Source organism: Stegodyphus dumicola, chromosome 2, assembly GCF_044657685.1.
Source record: "Stegodyphus dumicola isolate Sdum_Otavi_A_Nest chromosome 2, ASM4465768v1".
Taxonomy (NCBI): Eukaryota; Metazoa; Arthropoda; class Arachnida; order Araneae; family Eresidae; genus Stegodyphus; species Stegodyphus dumicola.
The window spans coordinates 153,783,488-153,795,985 of record NC_140769.1 but is presented as its reverse complement, the minus strand read 5'-3'; the positions used below and the strand labels follow the sequence as shown (position 1 = coordinate 153,795,985).

The window sequence follows — 12,498 nt, the reverse complement described above, 5'->3', positions numbered from 1 at the left end:
TAGCAAAATCTACAGCTTTTATAGTTAAAGTAACTCCAGAAAAAGGAGCATCTTTTAGTTACATAGCTTGAAACCTTTCTAGAAAAATTGTTTCAGTGTTCCTGGAGTTTCTGTCCTCTTTGCACTTCCTTTAAAAGAGGATTTTTTATTAGTTCACTAAATGCAGTTCTTCATTTATTTTGTAGTTCTGTTTGGGAAATTCCCAGTTTAAATCTTTTAGCGTCTCTTTTATTCTAAGGTAAAATAATCCTTTTGCTTAGAAATTTTCAAAACGCCACAAGTTAAGCAAACTGCAAATAAAAAATGTTTCTTCCATTGATTTATTAAATTTCAGAACTCATGTTTTTAGTGCACAGAAAAACTGTACTTTGCCTGTTATGTCAATCTGCCATTTCATGAAAATTACAGGCATGACCAATATTTTATTTCTGTCTTTTTTAGCCTGCAATGACCATTCTCTTTCCATTCAAGGACTGAGAATGTACAATGCTGCTAAGAAGCATTTCCTGAACTTTTTTAAAAACTCCCAGTGAGCATAATAGTATGTGTGTCTCAAAGGGAAGATTTTGAACAAAGAAACCCTAAAAGATGGAACACAGAAGTTTCATTTCTATGTCCTTTGTTTATTTGATTATATGAAAGCACTTGAGAGCTATTGAAGGACTTGAGAACTATTAAAGCACTTGAGAGCTAAGTGAAGAGAGGACTTGTAAGGTTTTCATCCTTCCTTACTATGTGCCTTTGTGGTGTAAATGAAAAGCACATCCGGCTAGCATTGGAAGTTCGAAGCAAAGCCTAACTAGCAGTGTTCAGTGACTTCCATTAGGCTGTTAACCACTTCCATCTGCTATCATCTAGCATTCAAAAATCAATAGTCACTTATTCACAATGTTTTTATCTAAAAACAGTTTCTGACATTTACAAGAATTGGGGAGCTTTAGAAAAATTTGTCAAACTCATAACACTGAAGCACTACCTGAACAATAATTAAACTACAGATGTCCACCATGCTAGATCATGTAACCATGGAATAAGTCAAATGGATGAACTATAAACAGCTTTGATGGGTAAGAGTAGGATATTCTGCTACTGAAAAATCAGTCTTTTCCTAAAGATGAGCTTAAAAATGGTAGTTTTTCTATTGATTAGTATATAGTATTAGTTTTCATTCATACAAATTTGAATCTAACAAGTGGCTGATTTTATTAACCAGCAAGTTTAATAAATGGCGGGTGTTGGACATATATATGTGTGTGTGTATACATATACAGTACGAAGTACGAGATACAGACTCGTTTGGACTTAGGCGATTCCATATTTCAGACTTACTTATTTTTATTTGTTTTATTAAACATTTATTTTAATGTAGTTATTTAAGCTGCTTTGTTTTTGGTGTTAATATTTTCTGTTTAACTTTATAGATAGATATTATTTCATTGTCAGTTACAAAGTTCCACAGTTCAAGTCCTGTAACTGCCATGTCTCGCTAAACTGTCAAAAAAGTTTCATGCTCAAAAACCTCTTTTTCACTTTCTTCACTATCTATAGCGACATTTTCTAGATATAGTCTGATATTAGATCATTCCGGAAGTTGGACATCTGGATTTTGGACTTTGTATATATATACATATATATTATATATATTGCATGTTACTTTCTTTTTCATCATTTAATCAAAAACTGCAAAGTTAATTAATAAATAAATTAAGTTTGTCTCTATTTTTTCTTTTGTATGCTTATATGTATTTTTAAATGTCACATGATTTCATTAATTAGTACATTTTTATTCATGTTTTGATTTAAGAAGTAAAATTTTTAAATCCACTTAAAGAATACCTTCATATGACATTGAATAAATGAATGCCATAAATTAGTCATTGTAGTTTTGAAAAAAAAAAAAAAAAAAAAATGAAATTTGGTTAGTAATAGTAAATGTGATTATTAATCCTTTAAAAAATTTCACTTTTAATTATAATTTGTTCCAAGATTTAATATTTTTTTTTCTTTTTGAAACTGAACTTGCATTGTTGCAGAGGAGTTGTGTGAACAAACAACACAATGTAAAAGCCTGAATGATAGCCTGGTGTTTCTAATTTAACAATCAGTTTGCTGCACTAAATAACTATTTTAGGTATTAAAAAAATTACAATATTTATTACTAAATTCATGTGTGATCTTGCAATAGTTTTCCTGCATATGCACTGCATACATTGATATAATATACTAATAACTGTAGTAGAAATATAAATAAGTAAACCATGCAGTATTAAGAGTCATATTAATTTCTTCATTATTATTCATAGGTTTTTTTTTTCTTCTTTCAGTTCAATCTAGAAACTGGCTATTAACTTTTTTAACAGTTCTATGCTGAATTGTAAAAAATTAACAGCAATAAATATTAGAATTCATCTTTAAAAACTGGTTTGTAAAAATATATTAAGAAATGGTTCAGTCAAATCACATAAATCCCATCATACATAAATGTAATTACAGTATTAAATATATAATTTTATTTTAAACACAGTAGAGTTCAAAACACTGTATTTCAAATTTTTTTTTTTATAAACTACCGTTACATTGAAAGATTTTACTTCAATTTAGAGGTAACAGAAATTATTAAAAAAATATTCTTGTCTTTCATTTTTAAATTTAAAAAGTACTTAAAACTGATGCACCTTATCTTTACTGAATACTTGTTCAGTACCATATTTTAATGTAAATAAATCTGTAAATGTCATAATTTGGATTTGTTTTAATATTTTAAAAAAATGTATTAAACTAACAGTTAATTTTTACATATTTCAGATAAATTGGAAATTCATTATTTTATATAGAAGTTTTCAGAATTAAATCCGAAATGATGTTTTGTTACAAGCAGGAAAAATTTCTTTACTTTCCGATTATCCTCACCCTAACTGAAAAGGTACAAAAAGTATTGTTGAGGTAAAGCAATATGTCACCAAAATATCTATGTGGCAGCCTATGACATTACCAAAAATTATTTATTTGGCAACCCAGATAAGCAAGCACGTGCCTGTTTTAGTCAGTGTGCAATGCTGATGTTATTATGTGAATGCCAAGTAGTGCATTTTTCTGATGTTCTTTCAAGAGAAAACACATGACTGTGTACATGGGAAGAACTACAGTACAAAAGAATTACAGTATATTTTGAAAAAGGTAAGCATTTTATTAACAGTGTGTCTTCCCTTTTTACTTTTATTGATTGATTGCTCTTTTATAGAATTGTTAGTATGCCGCCATTTTTTAAATGGCTTTTGTCTGGTACAAAATTAGTTGGTAATAAGATCTTAAATGCTCTCCAAAGTTGCCAGTGGATTCACGACTTCTCGGTATGGGTGCACATAATCAGAAAATACCAAACTTTCAGAGCATTTTTATCAATTAGTCTTTAAGTTATAGAAATATAAATACAGTACAAAGTCCAAAATCCAGATGTTCAATATCCCACCACCAGATAAAAAAAAAATAATGTAAAAAAAAATCTAGGAATGAAGAATACTGATTAAAACACCTGCTTCCTCAACAAAAAGAAACATATTTGCTATAAATGAGATATTTCTTCAAAGTAATTGATATTGTTCATGTCACATTCAAGTACCTGCTGTCTAGAGAAGTGGCACCCTGAAAACGACATTACATTCATTGACAATGTATTGGTATTTGCCAGGGTAACACTTTCATCCTTTAGAGGATAGCATTTTTCTGCTTGAGATAAACAGTAAAGGAAGCCCTATTGCTGCCATGTCTATACCTCATCTTACTCGGTTTAAACTGATAACCTAACAAATAGAATGGTCGAATTCAGTGCCGACCCTAGACCATCAGCCACCCATGTGCACATTAAAATTGGCTGCCCTTTTTACAGAAATATAGGTTTGATACTCATTTTGTCGCCCTTAAATTTTTAAACCCATATGCTGTGCACCACTTGCCCTCTGCTAGAATCGGCCATGGCCAAAGTACCGACGATTCTGAATCTCAGACTTTGTACTGTATCTTAAAACATTAAGCCATGTGACAATTTTTGGATAAATTTTTTGATGACAAAATTTTGAACTTCTTCTGAGAACAAAATGTTCTTGGTAGAATCTTACAGACCATTACATTATGTTAACATGCATACTTGCCTTGATATAGAATGATAATGTGCGAAACATAAGATCTTTATTTGTATATCACTTGATGAAACTGAGGTGGTTCATTATAAGTGGGCACCTCTAGTATAAAAACATAAAAAGCATAAAAATAAAAAAAAAAAGCATAAAAATGAATGGGTATATGTTATCACTTTGCATAAAAATTTTGCATTTAAAGAAAAACTGAAGGTATTTTAAACATTGATTTTCATATTATGCTACAGAAATTTTACACTGTTGAATGTTTTTTTTTATCATCTTTATATTACTTTTGGAAAATCAAAATACATTTCATAATATAGGCATATTCATGTTTTTTAGTTTCAGCTTCTTTCATCTTAGACAGATTTTACACCTTAAAGCAACAATATATTGCACTCCTACAATTTTTCATTAATATGTTCAACCATATGTCCTCAGCATGCAACAGACTGATTCTAGGCTTCTAATTTCTCTGATTTTCACTAGTATGGCTAAGCATATGTACACTTAGGTTACGTTTTTGTGTAAATGATTTCGAACATATATCACACACATAAGGTTTCTCACCGGTATGGCTAAGCATATGTGTATCCAAGATACTTTTCTTTGAAAATGATTTACTGCACACATCACATCCATGTGGTTTTTCACCAGTGTGGATACGCATGTGTTCCTTTAAGTGACCTTTTCTTGCAAATGCCTTGTTACATATGTTACATTCATGTGGTTTTCCACGTATGTGATCAGCAAATGACTTACTACATATATCACATTTGTATGGTTTTTCACCACTGTGCATAAGCATATGCGTATTTAAATCATGTATTTGTACATATGATTTGGGGCACATAGCACATTTATATGGTTTATCCCCACTGTGTGTAGTCATATGTTTCTTTAATACACTTCTGTATCCAAATGTTTTATTACATATATCACATTCATGTACTTTTTTTGTTTCACGAGTATGAATAAACATATGCCTTTTTAAACCACTTTTGCATACAAATGATCTGTTACATACATTGCACTCATGTGACTTCCCATTACTGTGGATGCACACATGTGAATTTAAGTGATTTTTCCTTGTAAATACTCTGCTACATGCATTACATTTATATGTTTTTTCTCTAGTGTGAATATGCACATGCTCAGCTAAGAGCTCTTTATGTGCAAACAGTTTGCTACATATACCGCATTGAAATGTCTTCTCAGTAGTGTGGATACGCATGTGTATCATTAATGTATTTTTGCATGTAAATGACTTACTACACACATCACACTGGTGTGATTGCTCATTTTTATCATCCATATGGGTAACCATATGTGCTTTTAAATGACCTTTTCTTGCAAATGACTTATTACATACATTGCATTCATGTGGTTTTTTACCAATGTGAATAATCATATGTGCATTTAAATAATATTTTTCGGCAAATGATTTGCTACATACATCACATTTATATGGTTTTTCTCCAGTATGGTGAACCACGTGTCTGTTTAAAGCTACTTTGCAAGTAAATGACATATTACACATGTTACACTGATAAGGTTTCTCCCCAGTGTGGATTTGCACATGTCTCATTAAGCTACATTTATGTGCAAATGATTTGCTACATACATCACATTTATATGTATTTTCTCCAGTGTGCTCAACCATATGTCTGTTTAATGTTTCTTTGCATGCAAATGACAGACTGCAGTCATTACACTGATATGGTTTATCTCCAGTGTGAACCAGCACATGTCTCATTAAGCTATATATGTGTACAAATGATTTGCTACATACATTACAACTATATGTTTTCTCAGAATTGTGGGCAAGCATATGTCTATTTAAATAACATTTGTGTTCAAACGATTTAGAACATACATGGCATACATGTGGTCTTGGGCGTATGTGATTTGGCATATGTTTCTTTGACTTGACTTTATCTGCAAATGATATGTTGTATTCATATGATTCCTTATCATTGGTTGTATGCATGTCTCCCAAATGTGCTGTTGTTGAAATTATTTATATGTATACCACACTTCTTTCACATGTTGGTTTATAAATCATACATTTGGTATGGTATTTCTTTGTTGTCCTATTCATTTGGCTATTTCACATGAAATTTTTAACATTTGCACTATATATATGTATAAATGTATAACTTTTTGTTGCAGAGAAGTAATTTATAATTTGCAATACTTCTATGTGCAAATGAATTTTTTAAGCTATATTTAAGAGAATTTGGATTATAATTTAAATTAATGGATTTCAAGCTTCAATTTTTGCAAGCACACATTTTCAATAATTTATTGACACACATAAAAGGATTCTGTTTTCTCATGCATGAAATACTGCATTTTTCATCAACAACTATTACTATGCTTTATAGAAATAATTTGATGTATACAATGCTAACATTATATTTTTTTTTAGCCTTTCAATTAATACATAGTACTTTCTTTCATGAATCCTTGATTCTGCATCATTCATTTTCCTTGTGCCATCAGGTTCATTACAATGCATGAATGTATGAAGCAAAATTTAAACTGCATTCACATGCATAAATAATATAATTTCCACTTATTGCTTTTTACATTTTTTTCATAGCATTTTCCAGACTCATGACAGTGACAAACTCTTACGATGCTTTTTAATACATGAGCTCTCTATGAGAATATCAACATCTTTTAGCCAAACATCAGAGATAAATAGTACATTCATTCTCAATTTATATTCAGGGTTTAAAGATATGCTGTGTTAAAGTTCAATAAATCATTACTACATGGGAAACAAAGCTGAGCTGGAATAAGCATATTATCTTGTCACAATTAATGAACAAGTGACAATGACTGCGAATAATTTTTCGTCATATCTCACATACGGTGAATAATTGTTAATACATTTCACGAATAATATATATTTTAGTGTTGAACATCTGACTAAGAATAAAAAAATGAGCCATTTTGATACCAGAATGCCAGAGAGATAATATTGAGGCAATTCAGGATCATTCAATTTCTAGATACATAACCTATATTGTTTAAGAACTATTCACCAATTAAATTTTTACTCAGTTAAATATAAAAATTGGGTATTTTAATTCATTATTTTTCGCTGAGCGTTTTATAGCAAATGTGTATAAGAAGCATTTTAAATTTCCATGATGAATATTAAACATCAAAACACTTAAAAGTTTATTTTGCTTTGTTTTTAAGTCTTTCTGCTCAAAGACCAAAAATTAAAATAATAACAAAGGCGAAGTTGCAAAGTCTTGTAGAAACCTGTTTTATTCTATTCTTCTTGGTAAAACTTGGTTATTAATTGAAAAAAATTCAGATAAAATTTAGGGTAATTTCCGCAGAACAGTAATACCAACAATATTTACCCCTTTGAGGCACTGAGTTCTTATATAAATTATACTTTCTCTTCTGCAACAGAAGTAAATATCACGTAAGAAATAGCAGCAAGGATTAATTTGGTTTAGTTTATTTGTTTATGGCAAAACATGTTAGGGATATCTGTTTAAGGGGGAGGATGTCTTCTAAGAGAACATTCTAAGGGAAATCGGCTGGTATCCACATTACAAATGGGAAAAGCCATGAAAATGCCCATGCAGCTAATCCGTTTACCTGGCATCGAACCCAAGTCGAACTATCAGTGTTCAACGATTTTACCACTCGGTGAGCAGCAGTCAGAAAGAAATATTATATAAAACGCTGCGTCGACAGTATATTAATATTGAATAATACGCTACTTTGGCAATATTAATACGTTTTATATTTAACTGTGTTTTATTTTTTATATTCATCATAATCAAGGAATTCTGAACAATTATCTTACAAAGGTGGTCTGTTTTCAGCAGTGTATATTGTGAATCTATGCGTCATTTCAGCAATCTATGTGCCTATGTTCATTTTCATTCTCTTTTTGTAGTCGTGCACCAGAAGTAAATAAACGATAGACGATATTTACTTTTATTATGTATAAAAAATTTATCTCCAAACTATGCCAATCTAATATCTTATTCAATGGTAAGTATTTCGAGTATCAAGGGAGGTGTGTCTTATTACTTCAAACCAAGCCATTAGAGAATCCGGCAGGGGGCTTCTTATGGTTGCTTGTTCTCGAAACTTAAACAAGTTGATAGCAGAAGGGTTTCGAGTGCCGGAGGACTCTGTGTTGTGAGTGCTATAAACATAAAATTTTATGCATGTGTATTATGAAGGGTTTTAATTTTTCACAAACATATAGTGGAGCGGAGTTTTAAACAATAAAACAGCATGTTTCGCTTTTTTAGCAAACGGTTTGGAAAGTCTTCTCAGAATATTAAAAAGAGCCAGTGTGATGAAAATGCTAGATACAGCAAAAATATAATTCCGTGTAAAGTAATTTTACTCGATGGCTCTATCCTCAGTGTGGAAGTATCGGTAAGTATTTGTAAATATACACTTTCGTTATCATCATGCTTCGTGATTAAATTGGAAATTATTCTGAAGCTTTTCTTTTATTTTCATTTAAAATGTGCAGAGGTACATGTGTCATTTAAATAAATATATGCTTTAATAGTATGTTCATCATTTTTTTTTTTTTTTTTTTTTTTTTTGGTATATGCAATCTTAAACTATATTAGATTAAATCTGTTCCGTTCAATTTTTATCGAATCATTTATAACAACCTGAAGTACTTTTTATGGTATTAATAAAAGATCGATCCTTAAACCCCATAATTATGTTTGCTATTTTTCTTTTGTGTTATTTGAGATTTAAAAACAACAGAAGTTGCTAATGTAGTAATTGATACCAACTAACCAATGAGGATAATAATGGGCGGATAATTGTCTGATCTAGTACTGCAGAATTATAGCAATAGTTTTTTTTTTTTTTTTTTTTTTTTCATTAAATCGCAAATTCAGTCTCACTCTGTTTGTGGTGATTGCTCTATATTTCTGAAATTTGTTATCTTTTTCCCACTCCACAATCTTCTCTCTCAATCCCTTTGTTACAGTTACTAAATTATTTTATTAAACCCCTATGTTAAATATTTTCTAGCTGTAATTTTATTGTGACCATATGCAGTGCAGTGATTTGGACTGAAAACATATAAATTTAAGATCTTTGTATTTTCTGTTTGTTCTTGTCTGACTGGAGTTATAATAAATGAGATATTTAAGTATTTTGTTGCTTCTTTTATAATCTGTATCATTTCTTTGAACTGTGCACTAGTCTTGTTATGTTTGCTTTGATATGTCAACCAGTACAAAAGCAAATTTTTTCTTATTTTGTTATCTCTTAATTTGTAATCCAGTATTTTGTTATAATTTAATTTGAAGAAAAGAATGCATATTCTGTTTATAACTCAAAATACAAACTCCTTAAATGGCATATATATATATATATATGAACAAAGGTTCTATTAATGAAACATAGCATGCGATATAACTGGACAGAGTGTACCAGAATAATTAACCTTGTTCACTGCATGTGGAATCGGATGTTTCTAGCAGTCGAAAATTGATTCTTCTAATCATGTAATGTTATCTAGATGTCATTTGAACATCCAATTTTTGTAAAAAGTTTCATTATATAATTCATACAGTTGGGAAAATAAGAAAGATTAAATAAGAATTTTTACTAAAATTACTCATTACAGTTATGAGCATTTGTAATCTAAATATCTAAAATTTAAGATTTAGATATTTTAAAGTTGGGTGTTTTAAAATTTCTTCATGGCCACCATGTTACCAATCCCTATTGGTTTTAATGAATGTTTAATGATATTCGGGAAATTTAGCTAAATATAAAAAGAAACAGTTAAAGCCTAGGATATTGAATTTCATGCTACCTATGATATCCAAGTTAATGCTTATCAAGCACATGTAAATCGAGATACTTAGAAGCAATAGTAATGCTCATATTTAGATTATATTGTAAATGTACAAGATTTTCCAGTTTTTTCTGTGTGCACGGAATCGCAACCCATACAAACTATTTAAACATTTTCAGGCTCTTTCCTAAATTGGATTCTTTCAAACAGTCAGCGAGTCATTCTCATATGAATCAGTAAAGCACATTAAATCAATTAATTATAGAAAACAAAACATCAGTTCTGATAAAGAAATGGGTTAATCTTTGGATTATGGTAACTCGGCGATTTTTTGGCGAAAATTTGGCGACCAACCCTGCTACAGCAACCTGCTAGTTTTTGTTTGGATGCCATTTTGTTTTCATGAAGTAAAGGCATGTTTTTTTTTTACTCAACGTTTTTTTCCAGCAATCTGCTAGCCGAATTACGCTTATGCTAGAACTTTTATGGAACAAAAGTGCTTAATCATGACGAAGATTAGGTGCGAAATTGGGAGAAAGTGCAGAATCGCAAACTGCTTGCCGCGTTTTTAAGAATTCCACATACACAGTAACCATGTACACGTCGACCTATTCTCACTTAAAAAAAAATCCCAGAATTGCACAAAAATGGCACTGCGCACAGTCTTGACTTTATCCATGTACACTGCTAAAGTCCTAGCTAGTAACCTTTATCGCCTTACCAAAATGTCGCCAAACTACCTGTTACCATATTTCAAAGATTAGCCAAGAAATGAATGCTAAATGCATTTTGAAAGATAAACATTATTTCTTATTGTAAAAGAGATTGATTTATTAACTTTCAGTTTTTTCTCTTTATTAATAAATATCACCTGCACATTTTATTTATTTATTTTAGAATTTGTTACTGTCATCCTCATATTATTATTATTATTATTATTTTTCAGTTTGTTTCACAAAGAATAGTTAGTTTTTTGATCAATTACTTGGCATGTATTGGGCTTAAATCTTAAAGTATTATAAGCTTTCAAAATGTTGTATAACATTTTCGATTTGTCTTACAAAGAAGTTTTTGTGTCATTTAAATAATTGACATCATAATATTAATTTAAAAACTAGTTACTTGTTGCAATCCATTTTTCTATTTTATGTTCTTTATTTTCATTTCTATCATTAAAAGTATAAAGCTTCTGAAGCAATATTTATATTTAAAACGTTAAGTTCTGGAAAAAATTCCCAAAGGGGCAATTTGTCCAGAAGGGCTATTAATTTTGCTTTGGCATTTTGCTTTGATTCACTATAAAGGATGAATCATTTTTTGAATTGTTGCCACCAAATATCAGAGCCCTGTATTATATTTAAAGAAATTAAATAATGAAGAATCTGCATAAATGTATGTATGTTTCTCGCATTGTGATAAAACAATGGTACCTAGAGCCATCAAATTTTGAATAACGTAATCCTCCACCAGAATATAGGCATCTGGAACCTCAAATTTGGAATTTGTTTTATTATCTGTTTCATATTTTGTAAAGCATTTATGAGTTTTTGATTAAGAAACTCAACGATTTCAAAGTGAGCATGGCAACACTATACGGAAGGGGGGAACATTTTTATCTCCACTGTGCGAGACTGTGTATCAGAAATTCTGAAGATATGCTCTTTAAAATATTTTGTGTTATTGCTGTTGAACTGAATTTTATGGTTTACGTGCCAAGAACACGATATTTAATAAATAAAGGTAACACACAAAACATTAAAAAATGCCCCTTTGGCTATAATATAAAATCTGAAGGCTTTCAGATTTTTATTTATTTATATATTTTTTGCTAAGCTTCTGTGATTTGCCTTAGCTTTTGTATTTATATTCCGCACTGAACGGAATATGCAATAACTGTATATGAAATCAGCTGTTACTGAGAAGTTAAATATAGATACACCAAAACAAAAACTATACATTACATTATCGATAATAGGATACATTTCATTTTTATAAGCCTGTAGTTTGTTCAGTATGAGTCTTGCTGTGGTCAAAATATTATCATCTTATCAGCTATTTTTAAATTATCCTGATAAGCTACATTTTGTGTACACATTGTTTGTGAATGACAATACAATGTAGTGAAATGATGCTTTTTTACCCCCTCCCAATATTAGATTTAGTTTTTTTTTTTTTTTTAATTTAATGTTGAAATGATTGTTCGCACATATCGTTCATTGCTCAATGAACACGCAAACATTTATAACATCAGATAGAGTAGGGAGGGGATCTTTGAAATGAAATTTATATGAATGTTTTTTCTTTTTTTAACAATGTAGTAGGATCTCTATGTATAAATTATTATGTATGAAACTTTTATATGAATGTTTTAACTCTGTAGAACTTTAACTGTAGGCTCTGTTGTTTAGTTTAAAGAGCCACTGGTGTTTAATGTGTAAGATTACTAGTGGAAGTGTGAGAATGTTATAAATCAAATAAAGCAAACAAAGGATTCTACACATACATATTTTCTTTTCTTTTTATTTATTACATTTTTCATTC

The 12,498-nt window shown here is 30.1% G+C and overlaps 2 protein-coding genes across 3 annotated transcripts in view; one reads left to right on the top strand and one right to left on the bottom strand.

The window, feature by feature from the left end:
* Positions 1-3,510: 3,510 nt before the first annotated feature.
* On the bottom strand, positions 3,511-7,358 carry LOC118199484 (uncharacterized). Its single transcript, XM_035371358.2, has one exon. It carries the CDS (start codon positions 6,124-6,126, stop codon positions 4,603-4,605), a length of 1,524 nt encoding a protein of 507 aa, XP_035227249.2. The 5' UTR covers positions 6,127-7,358; the 3' UTR covers positions 3,511-4,602.
* A 919-nt stretch (positions 7,359-8,277) lies between these two features.
* Positions 8,278-12,498, top strand: part of LOC118181376 (band 4.1-like protein 5) — a 128,940-nt gene continuing 124,719 nt past the window's right edge. The window contains exon 1 of one of the 2 annotated variants that reach the window (XM_085811304.1): positions 8,278-8,561. In XM_085811304.1, the coding sequence (XP_085667430.1) occupies positions 8,415-8,561 (147 nt within the window). In that variant the 5' untranslated portion in view covers positions 8,278-8,414. The remainder of the gene's footprint in view (positions 8,562-12,498) is intronic. The other variant, XM_085811303.1, reaches the window with a different exon arrangement.

Coding starts and splice junctions, on each gene's coding strand:
- LOC118199484 (XM_035371358.2), bottom strand. CDS start 6,126: ATGCATACAACCAATGATAAGGAATCATATGAATACAACATATCATTT.